Here is a 19,072-nt window from a genome sequence, read left to right as displayed (position 1 = left end):
CAAGCCAAATCACGTTTAAGATACAATTTATCACGAACGTGTTAAAACTCCAAATTCCATCACGACTGCGCATTATTGAATTTGAACATTTTGTCGTTTCATTATCAAAGAACTTTGCTGGTCCGATTATTTACGAAGCAATAAAAACTTACTCACAAATCACCATACCAGTTCCGTCGTGTCTGTGTTGTTGTTGTTGTAAATTCACAGTTGTCTCGCGATCTCCATGATCTTGTAAAAACGCCCCATTGGAAAAATAAATTTTCTTTTATTTTAAGTTGCACTTGGGACGGAAAATTACATTTTAAAGCTATGTATTGTATATAAAGTACTTGGACGGACTCGTTTTCTTTCTCTCATTAAAAAAATAAAAAATTTTGCGTGTCTCACACGACTCCAAAATGTACAACTTTGATTGTACTACCACCGCCGGATCGGTTAGTTTCGTCATCATCTTTTTTGTCATCTGCAAAGTCATCCACACAGTCATTAATGATGGCAAAAATGGCAGAAAAATACGAAGCAAAAACTTACCCGACATCGGCATAAAATCCTTCAAGTACTCATCATTCGGATGGCATAGCGGCAAACTGTCGGCCAGTTCTCGCTGCGGGTCAGTCATTAATTTATGGAATCCATTCGGTCTCTTCGTTCGATCACTTTGCAATTTATCTTTGCGTGAAATTTCCGGTACCACGGCTACCGTAACAGTATCGGAAAATTTCACTTTATTCTTTTCGCTCATATCTTTCTTTGCATTCATAGCCGACTGTTGTCCCTGTCCCGACAATATGGAACTGGTGGCACTGACCTTCTTAGCGCCCGAATTCGACGATAGCTTTTTGTATGAGTCTGGCATAATGGACGCAATGGATGGTATGTTGCCTGATATCAATGGATGCTGATGATGGATAATCGGTGCCATTGGTGTTGTCATATTGTACATGCTCTCCGATTTGATGAGTCGATGCTGTGGCAATGGAACGTTTGATTGTAGCATGTATGGCATCGGCCGGTGTTGGAATGGACTGGCATATGGAATGTTGTTGTTGTGTGAAAAGGTCAATGGAATTCCAACGGTCTGTGCAGGCACTTTCCAGTCGGAATTGTTGGCTAAATTCGAGGTGCTTGGTTTAGGTACTACATCGATGACCACAGATTTGTGGTTGGATGCTACGTTGCGCGGCAAAGATTTTGGCATTTTTGTGGATTTGACTGCATTGGAAGTGAAGCGCCTGGCGTCGTCATAGTTTCCAACATTATTGAGTCCATCCGTTGAGAAGCTGTTGTGATAAATGGGATTTCTATCTGGACTTCGTGCATAACTGTGCACGAGATTGTCTTGACTGGACGTTTTCTTCAGTAATGGCAACGGCGGATCCACCAAAAGTATATTGTCGGAGGCGATTAGATGCGTTGACGGTTGATATCGGCTGCGTGAGTTCGGATTCTTGTGCTGATTTTTGGAAAATGACGACACTTTCAGTTCAGGTTTCGGAATTCGTACATCAGTCGGTCGTGTGGAATGCGACAAATACGGCAGAGGAGGTACATATGGCTTGGCGGATGTGTTTTGCTTTTGCTGTGCATACACTGTTGGCAGCGGTGGATGTTCTTTCACTTGAACGTGATTTGTTGCATTGATCCGCGGTGACGATGGTGACGATGATGATGTCGACAAATTGTTGTTTAAAATATTTTCGTTTGCTTCCGGTGTTTTCGACGTATCCTCCGAATCACAGACTGACGATTCAACACACTCCGAACACGATGAATGCGAGCATATCGAATCTGCAAAGAGAAAGTTCAGTTAAAGGCAACGAGAAATAATGATTTCGTCTATCCACTCACGCAAGCTGTTAGCACTTTCAGGTCTCGTTAGTATTTCTTCAGCTTTACGGAAAGCATCACTAGCCAGTTCCTTGTTGCCATTGATTTTCGCGCAATTGTACAGATCCATAAATAAGTCTTCGTCGTTGATGTCAATAGCCAAACTGAATGCTTTCTCGTACGACTTGAACCGCAGCAAATATTGGAAAAATTTTCTCGTTATATCCCGCACTTGATCACCGAATTGTGCTTCGGTTTCCTCGCAGAGCGGCTTAACAGGTACATGGAAACTTCCTAGCGTCTTTTGTAATTGCACTTCACGTTCCGGCGTCAGCGGCCGTTGAAATATGTAATTGGCTATTTTGTGCATGGAGATTAAGCACATCGCCCCGTACGTATCCCAATTCAGGCATAACAACAAATTGATTGCCTTTTCGATGTGATTCAAATTCAGATATTGTTGGATTAGAACATCTGCAGTTAGGCCCGACGTGTGAACGTCTCCTTTCAGACCATTTCCACCAAAAAATCGTAGACAGGCCATCGGACCATTTTCGAAACATAGCAACAGAAAACAGTCCGATTGAGTGTAGCCATCGTTGTGTAAAGCTAGGTCAGGTTTCTTGCTCCAGCAGATATTTACCAATGTCGGTTGATTAGTGAAGTAACTGGACAGATCCAGTAAATTGGACGGAGTCATGTCTTCGCTAATCAGCTGATTTTTCACACAAGCCAGTGACACATCGAAGCATTGAAACTGACACCTGTCGTTCGCAATCACAATCAGTGCAGAGTCACAGTGCCATGATATCATCGTTGGTATCTGAAACAGAAGCGGGGTCAAGAAAGTTATCTGTAAGCAGATCAAGACAAGACTCACAAATGCTGCCTTTACAAGGTGTGTGATGCCACGACCTTCATCGAAAATCACCACAGATCCATCGATGCAACCAAGCATTAGTTTCTCATTGTCCGGACTTAATGACTGGCAACACACTTGCGTTTGTAAGGGGATAGATGTAACGGCCGTTCGTTGTAATTTCGATTTACTTATCTCGTACATGCATATCTCGATCGTTACCTCACCCTAGCAATGGTGAGAAAAATCGAATTCAACTCATTGTTCTTGTGGACCGGTCATGATCTTGACTACACAAACCTTTCGTGAAATTTTCTGTTCCACGGAATGCAATTGATTTTGACTGGTTCGAAATTCCACGTGAATTGGGTCATTTTCTGTCCAGTAATAGCAAAGGGATTCGAGTTTCGTTCGGCTGATCTTGTAGACGTGAACCTAAAGCAAAGAGAAATTTCCATTGAAATACTCTTGCAATGCATCAACATCCCGTTTTCATTACATTGGCGCGATCCTGATCGCGAACAGTTGGTCGCCAGGGATAGACCTCGTTTTGTGACGATTTCGTCCAGACCACCAGCAAATCAAAACTGTAATTGCACGCCAAATGTCTGGGAATCGTACGCGTTGGCCCGTTGATGATCACATTGAATATTTTCGGATCCATGCGACTGATCTTTTCCGGCGCCGAACGTTTCATACTGGGCTTTTGCAGATACACGAACGTCAGTTGATTTTGTGCGTATGCAATGATGGCATGCATCCGAGTGAGGACGACATCGGTGATCTGGTCTGAAATCAATTTGCCCACGAAGAACTTATCGAAGGCCATTCGAGTTATGTCGCCCGTAAAAATGTTGATGCAAATGTGAACCAACAGTCCATTCGATAGTACCAGCTGAATGACTGCATTGTCTCGCCAGCGACAGTACACTATCTTGAAATGCTTCAGATAATCTTCCAGCTTTTTTATGCAATTTTTTAGTTTCGACGGATGTTTATTGTCTAATATGCATTGAAGGTCACGTCTTTCGGCGTAATTTCGTTTGCCAAATGATTGCGTGTTCGCGCTTGTTGCTTCTTTTTTGTCTACATACCTGTTGCGATGCATAGGTACATAATTGAGACATGATTTGCATAGCAGAGGAAATTGATGGAAATTATTCGCTTACCGAAATGCTCCGAAATCTGTATCCTTGATGACAATATCATCACGTGTCGTCCAAAATCTTGCTTCAGTTAGCAGAGTTAACATGGTACTGTTAATTGAACGCGAACAATATCACTGGCTGACAAGAAAAACATTCGTGTTTCCTATTTCAAACGGCAAAACAATGACATGCTGAAGTAGTTCATATAAAAAATGCATTCGTGGCCTGTACGTTCGTTACAGAAAATAACACTCGCGAAACTACAATTCGACAATAAATTATTCCGATTCTATGAACGGAGTGCAATAAAACGGCACAGCGAAAACGGAGTTTGTTTACTGAGCGGACTCACTAAAGGAATTTTAATGAAATTCCTGCACTATTTTCGTTGATAAATATTTTGCACCACAAACTCGAATGAATGACAGATATATTGTTGCTCTTTGACATTCGACGATAATGACAAAATGTCCCAACAGAAAAATGGAATCGATTAAAACGATAGACTGTTAGATCAGAGCGAGAAAACCGCGGACTAGTTATTATAACTTGCCTTGGGATACTTGTCAAAGTATTTGCTTCTCTTTCAAAGTGGTACGTTGAGAGTGAGAGGACAGAAGACCAGTTTATTTTAACTTGCCTTGGGGTACTTGTCAAAATATCTTCTTCTCTTTCATCATAACACTCTATATAGTGTTATGGTCAGAGCAAGAAAACCGCGGACTAGTTATTATAACTTGCCTTGGGGTACTTGTCAAAGTATTTGCTTCTCTTTCAAAGTGGTACGTTGAGAGTGAGAGGACAGAAGACCAGTTTATTTTAACTTGCCTTGGGGTACTTGTCAAAATATCTTCTTCTCTTTCATCATAACACTCTATAGAGTGTTATGGTCAGAGCAAGAAAACCGCGGACTAGTTATTATAACTTGCCTTGGGGTACTTGTCAAAGTATTTGCTTCTGTTTCAATGTGATGCGTTGAGAGTGAGAGGACACAAGACCAGTTTATTTTAACTTGCCTTGGGGTACTTGTCAAAATATCTTCTTCTATTTCATCATAACACTCATAGAGCCTAAGATATCAGTCCATGTTTCAAATGAATAGAGAATCTAATTTTTACTCGAAATTATACATGACTGTTGCATCAATAGAAACAAGAATTGGGACGCAAAAACTCCTCCCCGAGGCGCCAGGTCCCTCCAAAGTTTTCAAATTTTTTACAATTTTCGTTTTTTTTGACGAAATTAAAAGAGACAGGTCCCCTGACGACAAAACAACAAGAATCGGGACGCAGAAACGAATTCCGGACCAGGACTCAAAAAAGTAAAGTTAATTGTTTGTGTAGGTGCTATGTAGTCGTCGGCACTTCGTACAAGGAAAATGAAGTTATGTTGAAGCGCGCAGTCTAGTCGTCGGCATTTCGTACAAGGAACATGAAGTTATGTTGAAGCGCGCAGTGTAGTCGTCGGCATTTCGTACAAGGAAAATGAAGTTATGTTGAAGCGCTTAGTGTCGTCGTCGGCATTTCGTACAAGGAACATGAAGTTGTGCTGTTGTGTGAGGGGGTCATCTAGTATTGATTTCGTCTAAAAAGCGCGAAAATTAAAAAAAATATGAAAACTTTGGAGGGCCCTGGCGCTTCGGGAGGGGTTTCTGCGTCCCACTTCTTGTTGCTTTGTCATCAGGGGACCTGTCTATTAATTTCGTCAAAAAAAAGCGCGAAAATTGGAAAAAAATATGAAAACTTTGGAGGGCCCTGGCGTCTCGGGGAGGGGCTTCCGCGCCCCAATTCTTGTTGTTTTGTCATCAGGGTACCTCCACCTATCGATCCCACCCACTTTTGCCCCAATCGGGGTTTGTACTATAAACTGCAATTTAGCCAATTGTCAAAATATTTCTTTCTATTTCGTCATAACACTCTATAGGGGCTATAGGGTTTCTTCCAAGGTGAAATGAAATGTCAAACCGTCATTCATAGAGCCATAACTTCAACAATGCAATTGTCAAAGTAACAAAGAAAAAAAGGTTGTGGTTATGGTTCTATGGATGCCATCGGTTCGCGTTCGGTTCATTTTGTTCGGCAGAACCGTTTCTTGGACGAAACCTATACTCTATCTAGCTCTAGCAACCAGACTACTTTTATTAAGGTGGTGAAAGAACCCAGTAGCCTTTGGAATTTACATGACAGCGTAGTCAGTCAAAATGGCCAAGATGTAGAATAACGTTTTGTAGAATACAAAGAAATAAGGTGTGAATTTGACACATACAGCTGAGATTTTGTTTGCTAGAGAGAGTATTGGCTGCATCGAAGATAGTAAAATTGTAACCCGAAACGAATTTCACTTTCACCTTCGACCCTTCCGACTAAAATTCACTCATATGGATACCATCGTCAAATAGTATTTTACATGACTAGTGATAAAAAGATGAAAAGTATAGTTTTCGTGGGAATTTTGTTGATTCGGGGCGTAGCCGAGGTCGAAAGTAGCGCTCACAATATGTAAAGTATACGGTTTACGACGCATGTAGCATGTAATATATATTACACACACTTGTCACGAAGAAGTCGAGGCTTGCCGAGACTGATAGTAACAAGTGATTAGTTAAGTAATTTTGACATCCGAACATCGCGCGTATGTGATAAGAGGTATTTATCTGTCTAGAACGATAATCTCGAGCTTATCCCTCTAGGGAGTTTTTGTTTATCTCGATATATCTGTTCTCGACAGATAAAATATATTATGCACCTATTGCCAGACTGTTATTTTGACGTATAGGCATTATGGCCCACGCCTTCGGCTATGGCAATAATGTCCTACACGTCAAAATACCAATCTTGGCAACAGGTGCATAATATATATTACAACCTTAATTGAAGCAACAGTAAAAAGGCTTTAACCGTAGCTTCCACCAATATTATATGTTACGATGCAAGGTGATGCAAGACGATGCTATTTTATCATAGCACTAGCTCCTAGCACATACATAGAACATGTTTGGAGGCTGAATGGTACCAGAATATGGTTTCTATCATTAGAAGAGGAGCTATGGATTCTTGGTGTGAATTATGTAAATTTTAATAATCACAACAGGTCAGGTATCCCTCGATCTGAGGCTGAATTTCAGGTGGACCGAGAATATTTAGGACACTATTTTGTAATAACCAAGTTTCTAGTAAATTAAGTTAAGGTAAAAATGTTCAGTTCTAGTTCAGTTCAGATAATCTGAACTTCAGGTCGAACTGACCTGCTTCGATTCATAGCAAAATTAACAGGTTTTTGACATGCGTGTGTTAATGCTCGGAGCAGTGCTATAGTGATTCTACAATTCTAATTCACTGCATGGGTTGTGAGAACTTTCTTTATCCACGAAGAATCCATCCACACTTTTCTCAAACGGCTTAGCCCTTTTAGCCGAAAGTATAGTTCATCGGTTCATGTTAATGGAATGTGAGCTAGTTCGTATCTTTCACTCGATTTCCATGAAGGCGATGAAATGGTGATCCCAACTATACAGACTTGATTCATGTAAGGCTTTCTAGTAACGATTTTAGGAAATTGCCAGATAAGAGAAATGAATTTACTGCCTTATGATGTTGATAAGATTTTTTTCGTCTGTGCGGCGTGAATGACTCTATTTTCTCCACTCCAATGAGGTGAGAAGATGGCGTTTTGTTGACGCTCGCTCTCATATACCTTTCACTTTGTTTTGGTTTTGAAAAAAACATTTATTCACGCCGTGCATGGATGAAACGGTTATTTGTTTACCGAGGGGAGAAAATAGGAAATTTCAATTCGAACGAATTGCTACCCTCGCTTCGCTCTGGCCACAAACGTCTATCTTGTTGTAATTTACTATTTTCTACCCTTGGCAATGAAATATTAATAGCAGTTGCCAGGTCATACCCAGCCTTGGCACCTTGGGACTATCAACAAATTTAACGAGTATCGAGAGGACTCATATTTCATTCTTTTAAATAGTTGCTATTAATGGATTGAATGCTTCTGTAAGGTATACGACGGCTACTGGGCAACATTATCGGTTCAAACGGGTAATACTAGGAACTGTCAAAGAGTCGACATGTTTTCAATTTTCTTTTAAAAAAAGGTTCAATGCAAAAATTTATGAATTAGTTTATTGAATTGATCCGTTTAGTTTTCGTTTGTGTCATACGAAAAGTGTGTGGTCCATTCAGTGAACCGCCTGAAGTATGGCCGAATCCACCAGACAATTTTCCATTGTCGAATATTATGGGGAACAAAGGAAAAATAGATGTGGATATTGTAAACAAAGTGATTCGTGCTATTCTCATGGTAAGATCTCATTATAAACAAATTGAAAAACGAAAGTAAAATTTCGTTATTGGTTCAATGAAACAATTTTTGTTCGATGCTAGGAATGCAGGCCCATTGTTTGACGAATCAAGACTATCAAGATTTGATCGATCGAGGCTGGAGACGATCTGGAACTTATTGCTACAAGCCGAAAAATGATGAAACCTGTTGTCCTTGCTATACGATCAAGTAATTTTCATTTTTCATTTTCTAATTAATTTCATGTGATAACCTTGACCTTCTATAGATGCGACATTTCATCGTTCTCCTTGTCCAAATCGCAGAAGAAAATTATCAAAAAATTCAACAAGTTCCTGATCGACGGACATAGAGACAAGAGTGATGAGACCGTCACATCACCAAATCAAACGGAGCAACATGCACCAATGGATTACAACAGTTCGTTCGTGGAACCAAATCGTTCGGAAATTGAATTCGATGTGGACAAGGCCAAGGACATTGTGTTACAGACAATGAAAGAGAAAGGAGCTCAAGGCTGTAACTCTGAAATGGTACAGAAGAATGCGGTTGTTGTTCCTAGCTGTTCGGAGAATTATATTTCTGGCAGTAAATCTAACGAAAATGGAAATGCGACCACGAAAGATACGAGCCGTAAGTCAAGCGTTTCTGGTCCAGATGCTAGTAAACCGTTAAAGAAGAAAGCCAAACTGATGAGAATGGAGCGGAAGGCTCAGAAGTTGGCCTCGACAAACCAGTTGCCCGATCATGTTCCGAAAAAGGAGGCTAAGAACGTTCAGAAGACCTTGGCTATGTTACTGAATGAGGTGCCCGAAAATTGTCGTCATAAGCTTGAGGTACTTTGTTACTTACAATCGACAGTGATTATGATGTAAACGAACCCCCACATTTTCCAGGTAAAACTTCAACCATCCGATGAATCGAATAAATGCATCGAAGTGTTGAAATTGTATCGCAAATATCAAATGGCCGTGCACGGTGATCCACCCGGCAAATTGACAAAGTCAAGCTTTGAGCGATTTCTAGTCAATTCTCCACTGAAGGTGATCAATTTTAAATGCCTTTTTCTGATCGATTTCTTTTTTTCTCTTTACATTTTGTCGGAAAGGTGAAACTGTTAGCCGTTGCTGGAAATCAGCGGAAACTGTCTGCCGAAGAGTTGTCTCTGTACAAACGTTATCAGACTGTTATTCATAACGATGACGAGCCTAGCGCTAGCGAGTTTGAGGATTTTTTAATAAGTTCTCCGTTGGAGGTATACATTTTGTCCAATTAGTGTAATCGGGGGTCTGGTTGGTCGTGTGTTCGCTTATTTTACGTGGAGAAAAATCAAAAGTAGGAATCGATTAGCGAGATGATTTCAATTGCCACGCGTTGTTTCTTTGCGTTTTTTGAGATAAGATTAAGTTAAGATTCATCGAAAAGTACGAACGACTCATCGAGATTTACGACTCATGCTCATTTACGCGTCATGGATCAAAATTACAAATTATCGAATTCGACAAGATTACTGTACGTTACTAATATTGTAATGGCTTGACGATGACTTATAGTCTTCCTCTAAAGACTTTCTAGTTGGCCAGAATAGGCACTCTTTCAAGTGGTTGTTTTTCACCCATGGCCAAGACTTTTCGGGAAATCGGAAGGACAAAAAATTGTTAGAAAATTTCGGGCTGGGAAATCACTAAAAGATACCTGGAACGTCGAGCCGGACGTACATTTCTTTCTTTTTTAAATCTGCCTGATCTCGGGCTGTAAGAAGTGATCGCGGTGAGCATTTTGTTATTTTGAATAAATATTTGTAAAATGAGCGAAATGACCTCTCCCGATTCCTACTTGTGTTTATGCATTGTCTTTGTTGCCTGTCGTTTGCGACGTGTGGATTGAAACCCTTTCTTGTTGAGCTACTTCATGCCTCTCAAAATAAAAATAATTTTCAAAATTCTAGCCAGAGCAATCGTCCATTTGTACCACCGTCGTATTCGGATCATATCATCAACAGTATTGGTTGGATGGTAAATTGATTGCCGTTGGTGTTATAGACATTTTACCATCGTGCGTCAGTTCGGTGTACTTCTTCTACGATCCAGACTACAGTTTTCTGTCGCTGGGAACCTACGGCTCGTTACGGTAAGACAATGCTTCATCGCAATAAATCGATAACCCATCGCTAATGGATTCGGGAATTTCAGCGAAATTCATCTCACGCAACAGTTACAGCAACAAGTCAGTGCAATCAATTCCTACTACATGGGATTCTACATTCATTCGTGCCCGAAAATGCGTTACAAAGGGAAACTGACCGGTTCATATTTGTTGTGTCCCGAAGCATACACTTGGCATTTACTTAATGACGGTAATGATGGTTTTCTTCGGTCATGAAGTTATAAAAGATTCAGATCATCGTTCCATCCGTTTCACAGACGTAATCGAACGGCTGAATGCGCATAAATATCAACGTTTAAATGACGATCGATCCGTTCAAGACGTTAATCGATTCAGTGCGGCTAATCTGGGTGGAATAATGGTTCTGTGCAAAGCGAGAGTCTTAATGACGTTCAGTCAGTTTGCCGAGGTACATCAGAAATGCGATTCCATTTTTTGGTTGTTCGTAAAACTTCTTTTGTTTCATTCCCCGCCCTCCACAGAAATATCCGAGATCTGCTGATAGCGAAGAGTTTTCGGAGTATGGTCGATTAGTTGGACGGTCAATAGCAGCGAGAATCGTTATGTTGATATTTTAATATGCCTTAAGCTGGACTGATACCAGAATCATGTTTGTTGTTCTTTCGTTCGCTGAATATAATTTATTGCAAGCAAGGCAGACGCTAAGAAGATTTCTTCAGATTGTCTAATTAAATGAAATTATGAAATTGATTGTCGTTTGAATGAATGAGCTCTCCAAGGTACAGCGGATTCCAGGGCCTACTTTTTGGAAACTAATTTCTTGAATTTCTTAAAATTTCTCGAATTCGAGAAACTTCAAGAAACTCGAGAAATTAGTTTCTTGAAATTTCTTGAATTTCTCGAAGTTTCCCGAATTTCTTGAATTTTCTGGAATTTCATGAAATTTCTCGAATTCGAGAAATTCAAGAAACTTTGAGAAATTCAAGAAATATTTCTCGAAATTTCTTGAATTTCTCGAAGTTTCTTGAATTTCTCAAAGTTTCTTGAATTTCTCGAAGTTTCTTGAATTTCTCAAAGTTTCTTGAATTTCTCGATTTTCTCTAAAAGTTTCTAAAAAGTAGGCCCTGGCGGATTCTATAGGCCAAGAGCCTACGTGTATATCTGATGTCACAGCACTGCTTCTGTGGCAGATTTTATCACTTAAGCCTTAAGCCTGATGTCTATGATGCCACGATTGGAGACTGGAGACACGATGTCACGATTGGAGACTAAAGACACAAGTCATATTGTTACGCAACCGAAGACGAGAAACGTTCCACGGCTTATGTACCTCTTAATAGGATCCGCTAGGAGTGCCCTAACGAGGTCCGCTGTTTTTTCAAGTGTAACTTCCATCATATAGAAATCAGCTTAGCGTCAAAGTAAAGGTGTGTGACACTAACAATGCAATTTACAAAAAATTGGTCTCGATAGACAAGCTCAAAATTTTGTCTTTCAGCGGCACTACAAACCTTTCGATAAATTTTTCATGTAAGCTGACTCACGTCAAACTAGGTCAATCCTCGTCAGACAAACTTTTTTCTTTCTTATTTAGTGTAACAATGTGTCCCGTATGTTTCAAACCACGGATGGCCTTGTCGCCTCATGTGGAAGTAATATGTTTACAGGGTCTTAATCGACTACTTGAGGTTTTTCCACCTTTGAAGATGCTCGGAAGTTCTTCTGTTAATTGGACTCGTCGGAAAAAACGTAATTTGACTGCTCTGTCCACATTGATCATTGAATGACAGAGCAAAATCTACTTTTGGATTATAAACGATATAATAGACACAGACACGGTCACAACGACCGCATTCTAACAAAGGAAAACGACCACGCTCCGTTTATCATGAATTGGAAGGCAAGTGCCCTCTTCACTTTGCTCCTACGAATCAATATTCTCAGGGAAATATTTCGAAGATGAAGTCTTACCTTTCTGAGGTCTTTTTCGTCGAGCTTTCTTAATGTGAAACGAAATGGTTGCCGCGTCGACATCTTCTCAACAATTTCCCGACGCTTCGCAGACGTTGCACAGAACATTCGAATCCGGCCATGATCGGGATCACTTCGCACCAGCGCACACAACATAACTTCCATTTTGTTTTCGGATTGGAAAAAACTTTCTTTTTATTGAAAAATATCCTCAAATCCACGAAAAGAACAGCAAAATGGTTTCCACTGTAATTTTACTTCTTCTTCGACACACCAACGGTGCGACCCCGACGACCGGTTGTTTTGGTGTGTTGACCACGGACACGAAGACCCCAGTAATGTCTCATACCACGATGGGCACGGATCTTCTTCAATCGTTCCAAATCTTCACGCAATTTCGAGTCCAAATTGGACGATGTCAATTGTGTGTATTTGCCATCGATGATGTCCTTCTGTCTGTTCAGGAACCAGTTTGGAATTTTGTATTGACGTGGATTCAGGATGATTGTGATAATTTTCTCAACCTGAAATCGTTGGCGAGGTGAGCAATTTTACGGGTTTTTTTATGACGATGGAGTGTGTGTGTGACTTACCTCCTCTTCGGTACATTCACCAGCTCGTTTAGTTAGATCGACATCGGCTTTCTTCAAGACAATGTTTGCGTACCGACGACCGCAACCTTTGATGGCAGTCATCGCGATGGTCACCTTACGTTTACCATCGATGTTTGTACCCATGATACGGAGGATGTGCTGAAACTTTTCGGGAATAACCAGCGACTGTAACGAAAAGAAACGAGCAATTAGATCACTTCAATGTTCTGCCTCCAGCATTACGATTGCAGATTGGATAGCACTTCATACGACTATAGTTGTAACAATTCACAACTTTCCATTAAAATCAACAAACAGTATCGAACGCGCGGTTGAGGTTATGTTATCCATCAGCCATGTTTCAATGTGGCATTGGCAACATCACTTTAAAACTCGGAATTTTGTAGGAAAAAACGATTTTTCACACCGAATCTTCAGGCACCACCAATTCCGGAACAGTTGATTGGGGTTTTCACAAAAATTTTAGCGAATATTTCGCTGAACTTACCATTTTGTTTGCGTTTGTTAGAGAAATATCTCCCTATTCACGGAAAGCAAAAATGAAAGAGGCAAAGCGGAAGCTGAGTCAATGTCAAGTGACAGCTGAAAATTCACCAAAGTCATTAGTGGCTCCATCTGTCTGCTAAAATGATTATCAATTTAAGATTTAAAAGCGCGAAATTTGAATTTTATATTTTTAGTCAATATTGTTATGCTGTTGGTTATGGGCAATGACGACAAAAGAGACGAGTGCTCGTCAATGTGGTTGAGGTTCACAAAAGGTGAAATTATAATTTTTTCTTGTATAATGCAAGTGTTTACGCTCATTGTCATTATTTTGGTGTTAAGGAATTTCGCGCCGCGTCATTCACAATAACCCAAAAAGTGACATTTTCCTTATACAAAATGTGTCATTTAGTCAATTATTGTAAATGACGCGGCGCGAAATTCCTAGCAGCCGTTTTCTTGTAATCCATTCAAACTTTTGGGTTTATTTTCAAACGAGAGCTATCGCCTGCTCATTTTCGCTGCACATATTTTCAGGTTAGGTTCTCAGAGAATTACTAATAGCAGCAATGCCACCTGTTTTGATCTCTCCGGATCGGTAGGACACATAATTGCAACAATAAATCTACGTGTCTTGCAAGATGCAGGATTTAGTACGAGAACTTATGTGTCAGTAATGAAGACTCATTAAATATGAGGTCTTTCGTAACGCTTGAAATGTTTCGACTAATAATAGAGGAGATATGCTTGTCGTATTCGACGGGTAAAGTTATGAATCAAAGTGAGAAGTTAAGCAGTTTCTCGAAAAAGTATCTCAGTCGAAAGTCGTATAAGGTTCTGAAAGAACAGGATACCCACGTAGGCGGGTGACACCAAAATTGATAAACGTACTCAGTACAAATTGTGTGTGAAATCCAAGGTTCTGAAAGAACAGGTTAAGACAAGTCTTAGTTGATCTCGAAGCCGGTGACACACAATTGCGGCAACGGCTGCAAAGTTTATATGTAAAATGGAACTTAACAAAAACAAAATTTTGAATTTTAGAGAAAAATATTTTCTTCAAGTTGACTTCTCACACTGTTTATTAAATTTTGGTGTCAACCGCCTTCGTGGTTGTCTTAACCTGTTCTTTCAGAACTTTGGTGAAATCAACTTGAAAAAAATGTTTAAATTATAAACTTCGTAGCCGTTGACGTAATATGTGTCAATGAACGTCAACACAAGGTATATGGTCAAATGTCAAACTTTGTATGGAGCGGAGGACATGGCGATTTCATACAAACAAACTCACCTCTCATGAGAGGTGAATTTGTTTATATGAAATCGCCATGTCCTCCGGTTTGTATTAACAGACCATACCTGGTTTGTACATTCATTGATATGTGTGTCCTCCACAAGGTTCTGAAAGGACAGGTTAAGACACCCACGAGGGCGGCTGACACACAAATTTTGACAAATAGATGCTATTTATTGAACATACTCAATACAGATTGTTTGAAATGTCAACTTGAAGAAAAAAAATAGTTTTTATCAGGTTGACATTTCAAACAATCTGTATTGAGTATGTTCAATAAATAGCATCTAATTGTCAAAATTTGTGTGTCACCGCCTTCGTGATCAACTCAGATGTGTCTTAACCTGTTCTTTCAGAACCTTGGTCCTCCAATCCACTTGCCAGCGGGCAATACATAAACAAATTCCATAATCTATTACATTTCTAGTATTTGCCATAAAATTACTAATGTCAGCGAGCCAACTGTTTGTGAACCAACTTCACTGCTATGACAATTCATGGATATTTATCAAAGTGAAGTTATTTCACCTGAAAAAACGGCAAAGAATGAAGTACTGAAAATAACTGCGGTCAGGCGTGGTTTCCAAGGCTGTATACTTTGGGGAGGTCACGCAGATGCAGATACGCGGGTTACACACCACGTTTCATACAAAAAATTCACCACGCCATACAAATTCAATTTTGGTGAATTTGTTTGTACGGAAAAGTTGTGTTCCCGCGTATCTAATAAAATGGCGATCTGCGTGACCTAAAATGGCGATCTGCGTGACCTCCCCAAAGTTTACAGCCTTGGTGGTTTCCTGTTCGAGAAAAGAATATTGTAGTATGCAATTTGCAGACAGTGATAAAGATGTTAATATTCCGCAATAAAGTGGCCACATCGAATATTTTTAATTTTTTATTTAAGAATATTGGGTTTCGGGAGAATCTACGACATAACAATGCAGAATGCCTTCTTCAGTCGCATTGATTTAAATCCCTTTTGATCCCTTTTTTGACAAAATTCGAAGAATTTTGAGACTAGCTAGACACGATGTGTGATGGCAAATACACGTCGTTTTGGCTCCTAACAATTCACTTTATTCACACTTGCAAAATCCTTAAAAAAAACTTTTCTTTCCCTCATTGCAGTCATTTATTTTCAATGAAGCGCTTCTGAAAGTTCTCTATTTGCACGGCAGAGTAAAATAAACCAGGCTGGAAAGGTTCATTTGTGAAACGTCAAATAAGGGACCTAATACACTGCATGAAAATGAATTCAAATGAACACGGACATAAATTGACATTTTTTATTCGCACAACACAAAGACTACTAGATAATTCAAGTCCCTAGTCAAATCAAGCGCTCCTGCCTGGTTCACTTAACTCTGCCGTGCTATTTGCCAAAAAGGCTACAATTTTCTGAATAAACAAATATTTTCCCTTATCGATTTCAATTTAAGCATTGCACTCTTCGCCAAATGCCCTTCCGGCGTTGATTTCGGTTCGTACAAAAGCATTTTTAATGATTCTTTGGCGAATGTTTCAGCTCGCACAAGTTCATCCTGCAATGTTATTCAGAAAAAAATTAACAAAAAAAAATCTTTTCCTTCTTCCACTGTCAGTTACCACTCCTTCCTGGATCGAAATGTTTTTCTCATTCATATTGTAGATGGTCAACTCAACCATAGAGTTGAAGTACTCATACAATGCAATGCCTGTCAGTCTCGATATCCCTGGCTGAATTACTCTTAAAATGGGTAAAATCTCTTCACAGAGCATAATTTTCCGTTGCAAAATTTTCGGTTGTGGAGTCGGTTCATGGTCGCAAAAACTTCGTAGTATTGCGGTCAGTTTTTGTTTCATATCCACAACCAGGTAATGATTCGGATTCAGGAGCTTTGAATATTTTGCTATGAGTTGTTCGAGCATCGGAACGCTACCAATTTCTTGTTCCAAGATTTCTGATCTGGCCAAAGACATTAAATCGTCAATGTCCTTGTCATTGTTGCACGAATTGCATTTCCATTTGTTTAAAGACTCGTGAAACATAGTCATGCCATTCTCACAATCACTGCATTGGATCGAACTTAAATTCGTTCCTAATTCTGTCGGGTCGAGACATCGTCTACATTTACAGTGAAAATATTTCCCTTCCATTAAATGTTGTCGTCGCACTTCGGTGCCCTACGAATCGTCTCATTTTACTTATTCTTCGGATTTGATTTCATACTGACCGACAACGCATGCGTATAGTTATTCCAGATAGGGTCTCCTTCAGCAATATCAACGCTACTGTAAATTCTAATTGATTTGGTGGAATCCAATGCAATAAATGTATTAGAAACGCAATCGTGAGATAATAAGGCCGCGGTGGGATAGAGGCCACGAATTGGTATCTCCTTAAAATCAAACGGTTAAAATATGAAAAAAAGTGAACCCAATCCCACCAATACCCCACTGAATACCTCAAATGATTCGGTTCGAACCTCAAAGGTGTTTACGTCTAGTATTCCGCAATATTTTTGAACTAGGTCCACCTCTTGCTCCCTTATCAAAGCCACGTCCATCAATGGCTTTATCACACAGCTTTCGTGCAGAGCCCAAATTTTCGTTCCGCGACGTAACGAACAATGTGATTCCATTTGCATTACCTGCTTGTAACATTCAGCTTTACATGGATTCTTACTGAGTATGATACATCGCAACGGTGTGATAACATCGAAATTGTCGATTAGAAAATTTTTCGGCAGTTGTGCCAATGCCAAAAAGTTACACTCAAAGTCATCGTGAGCATCGCAGCCATAGCAAAGCGGTGCTAATTTACATTTTCTAATGGGGAATAATGTTCCATGAAATTTTCACCTTTCATGCGTGGTTGAAGGACAACTCTTTCCCTGTCACTTACTTGCATATTTTGGACGATCTTTTGTAACAGGTTAGGCAACATAATTTCGAACCCCAATATGGTCCTATGATCACCGGTTGCTCACAGAGTAGTAAGTCGCCTTGTTTCAAATTTTTTGCAGCGATCAGATATCTATGGTCAAACAGATACTGGACTCAAGTTTCACGAAATAAATTTATGGAAAAAATCCAATTCCAAACCTTCCGATTTCGTCTGACACAGCCGTTTTACATTTACCATTTTCGAACTCATTCATCACATTACCGTTTACTACACTTCAGCGATTAACTAATTAACCAACCCGGATTAACTAAACAAAATTTAATTCTAACGACCCGATGAAAATGTCATCAATGAGCTGCGGTATATTAAGTGTGTCTCTCTCAACGAAATAAATAGATTCGATGACTAAAAATACAATAAATTAATTATATCCTACGGTACACGCGTAAGTGATGAACAATGCGACTTTCTGTTGTTAAGATTTATATATTCGCAAGAATGAGATTTATTTATACCGTACAAGAAGTTATGTGTATCAACCACAACCATTTAAATTGCAATTAAATTCGTCTTCTTGATGCTGTAGTCTGTTGGCGCAGATAATTTTCTAACTTAAAGCAGGGAAACGAAAAGCGATTTTGTTAAGAAATCGAGGGGGAAACAACAAGAGCGAATGGTGGGACAGACTTCATTCGCCATTGGAACGAATGAGCGAATGAAGGGAAAATATGAGCGAATGAATGGTAAATATGAGCGAACGTCGCGCCATGCGAATGCGACTGGTGGGACAGGATTTTCCGTTGTTGTTTTCCCCTCGTAAGAAATAAAGATATGAACTTAACAGTATAGGTAACTAAAGGGAGAAGCTGGAAAAAAAAGTTGGATCTTTTAATAGTAAATTAGTTCGTCTTGATGTATATATATATAGGCCTATAGGGATGACAAAATTTTCAATAGAGATTTGGAAGCGACTGTAGCAGGTCAACAGACACCGTGGAAATACGTGTGTTTTTCGTATGGTAAAATACGTCATCATAATACTACGGTTAAGGAAGTAAGGAATAAAGTTTTCGCAAAAAAATGGTTTTTTCTCTAGAAATAATTTTACAAAAATTACTCGAATGATAGCCGAACGCAGAATCGTCGTGTGGAAAGCAACCACTACTCCACCAAAACCTTGAATTTAAGATAATTGTTAGTTGTAGTTTTGATCAATACAAAAAATGAAGTGCAGATTTGACATTTTCTCATAGAGGTAGACTACCTAGAGGAATTATGACCCGAAAATGATTGAAAAATTATTTCAACCACACCACTAACACGAAAACGTCAACTATGCTTTATTTTGACGTTATGCGTCCCTCGGCGTCCCTTTACTTTTGACATTAATGCTCTTACCAAAAAAGTACTCCCCGTGAGAGATAATAGTATGTTACATACCAAGGATCAAAACTAAAAACATTACATTCGCGTTCATACAACAACTTGACACATTTGGGAAAGAATAAAGATAGGATCGAAAATGACATAAGCGGGAATGAA

The 19,072-nt window shown here is 39.6% G+C and overlaps 4 protein-coding genes across 6 annotated transcripts; 1 reads left to right on the top strand and 3 right to left on the bottom strand.

Annotated features, from left to right (window-relative positions):
- Nucleotides 1-248: 248 nt before the first annotated feature.
- On the bottom strand, nt 249-4,270 carry LOC119072661 (WD repeat-containing and planar cell polarity effector protein fritz). Its single transcript, XM_037177919.1, has 7 exons — nt 3,859-4,270; nt 3,189-3,783; nt 2,990-3,124; nt 2,711-2,917; nt 1,852-2,653; nt 535-1,791; nt 249-466 (listed from the first exon to the last, which is right to left on the bottom strand). Exons 1-7 carry the CDS (start codon nt 3,939-3,941, stop codon nt 387-389), a joined length of 3,159 nt encoding a protein of 1,052 aa, XP_037033814.1. The 5' UTR covers nt 3,942-4,270; the 3' UTR covers nt 249-386.
- A 3,625-nt stretch (nt 4,271-7,895) lies between these two features.
- Nucleotides 7,896-11,025, top strand: LOC119072660 (arginyl-tRNA--protein transferase 1). 2 transcript variants are annotated; one of them, XM_037177918.1, is made up of 8 exons: nt 7,896-8,148; nt 8,232-8,358; nt 8,417-8,984; nt 9,257-9,403; nt 10,097-10,278; nt 10,341-10,504; nt 10,572-10,723; nt 10,797-11,025. In XM_037177918.1, the coding sequence occupies exons 1-8, from the start codon at nt 8,046-8,048 to the stop codon at nt 10,890-10,892; spliced, it is 1,539 nt and encodes a 512-aa protein (XP_037033813.1). In that variant the 5' UTR covers nt 7,896-8,045; the 3' UTR covers nt 10,893-11,025. The 2 variants fall into 2 exon arrangements, with proteins under 2 accessions (XP_037033813.1, XP_037033812.1); XM_037177917.1 differs by lacking the exon at nt 9,257-9,403 and adding an exon at nt 9,045-9,191.
- A 1,389-nt stretch (nt 11,026-12,414) lies between these two features.
- On the bottom strand, nt 12,415-13,479 carry LOC119072659 (40S ribosomal protein S18). Its single transcript, XM_037177915.1, has 3 exons — nt 13,348-13,479; nt 12,840-13,025; nt 12,415-12,770 (listed from the first exon to the last, which is right to left on the bottom strand). Exons 1-3 carry the CDS (start codon nt 13,348-13,350, stop codon nt 12,501-12,503), a joined length of 459 nt encoding a protein of 152 aa, XP_037033810.1. The 5' UTR covers nt 13,351-13,479; the 3' UTR covers nt 12,415-12,500.
- A 2,205-nt stretch (nt 13,480-15,684) lies between these two features.
- LOC119072658 (SET domain-containing protein SmydA-8-like) lies at nt 15,685-17,964 on the bottom strand. Of its 2 annotated transcripts, none has more exons than XM_037177913.1 (6): nt 17,728-17,964; nt 17,528-17,659; nt 17,076-17,451; nt 16,857-17,021; nt 16,249-16,806; nt 15,685-16,184 (listed from the first exon to the last, which is right to left on the bottom strand). In XM_037177913.1, exons 1-6 carry the CDS (start codon nt 17,781-17,783, stop codon nt 16,032-16,034), a joined length of 1,440 nt encoding a protein of 479 aa, XP_037033808.1. In that variant the 5' UTR covers nt 17,784-17,964; the 3' UTR covers nt 15,685-16,031. The 2 variants fall into 2 exon arrangements, with proteins under 2 accessions (XP_037033808.1, XP_037033809.1); XM_037177914.1 differs by having other exon boundaries at nt 15,687-16,184; nt 17,088-17,451; nt 17,728-17,961.
- Nucleotides 17,965-19,072: the final 1,108 nt, after the last annotated feature.

Source organism: Bradysia coprophila (assembly GCF_014529535.1).
Source record: "Bradysia coprophila strain Holo2 chromosome IV unlocalized genomic scaffold, BU_Bcop_v1 contig_84, whole genome shotgun sequence".
Lineage (NCBI taxonomy): Eukaryota > Metazoa > Arthropoda > Insecta > Diptera > Sciaridae > Bradysia > Bradysia coprophila.
This window is presented reverse-complemented; position numbering and strand designations above follow the sequence as displayed.

What these genes read in the sequence shown, in the direction of transcription:
- LOC119072661 (XM_037177919.1), bottom strand. Translation starts at nt 3,941, where the DNA reads ATGTTAACTCTGCTAACTGAAGCAAGATTTTGGACGACACGTGATGAT. An exon ending in GCGATCAGGATCGCGCCAAT is followed by an intron (nt 3,125 to 3,188) that starts GTAATGAAAACG and finishes TCTTTGCTTTAG; the next exon opens with GTTCACGTCTACAAGATCAG. An exon ending in GGATTTTATGCCGATGTCGG is followed by an intron (nt 467 to 534) that starts GTAAGTTTTTGC and finishes ATGACTTTGCAG; the next exon opens with ATGACAAAAAAGATGATGAC.
- LOC119072659 (XM_037177915.1), bottom strand. An exon ending in GTGAATGTACCGAAGAGGAG is followed by an intron (nt 12,771 to 12,839) that starts GTAAGTCACACA and finishes CAACGATTTCAG; the next exon opens with GTTGAGAAAATTATCACAAT.
- LOC119072660 (XM_037177918.1), top strand. Translation starts at nt 8,046, where the DNA reads ATGGCCGAATCCACCAGACAATTTTCCATTGTCGAATATTATGGGGAA. An exon ending in TGATTCGTGCTATTCTCATG is followed by an intron (nt 8,149 to 8,231) that starts GTAAGATCTCAT and finishes GTTCGATGCTAG; the next exon opens with GAATGCAGGCCCATTGTTTG. An exon ending in CGTTCAGTCAGTTTGCCGAG is followed by an intron (nt 10,724 to 10,796) that starts GTACATCAGAAA and finishes CGCCCTCCACAG; the next exon opens with AAATATCCGAGATCTGCTGA.
- LOC119072658 (XM_037177913.1), bottom strand. Translation starts at nt 17,783, where the DNA reads ATGAATGAGTTCGAAAATGGTAAATGTAAAACGGCTGTGTCAGACGAA. An exon ending in GTGTCAGACGAAATCGGAAG is followed by an intron (nt 17,660 to 17,727) that starts GTTTGGAATTGG and finishes GTTTGACCATAG; the next exon opens with ATATCTGATCGCTGCAAAAA. An exon ending in AGATCGTCCAAAATATGCAA is followed by an intron (nt 17,452 to 17,527) that starts GTAAGTGACAGG and finishes ATTCCCCATTAG; the next exon opens with AAAATGTAAATTAGCACCGC.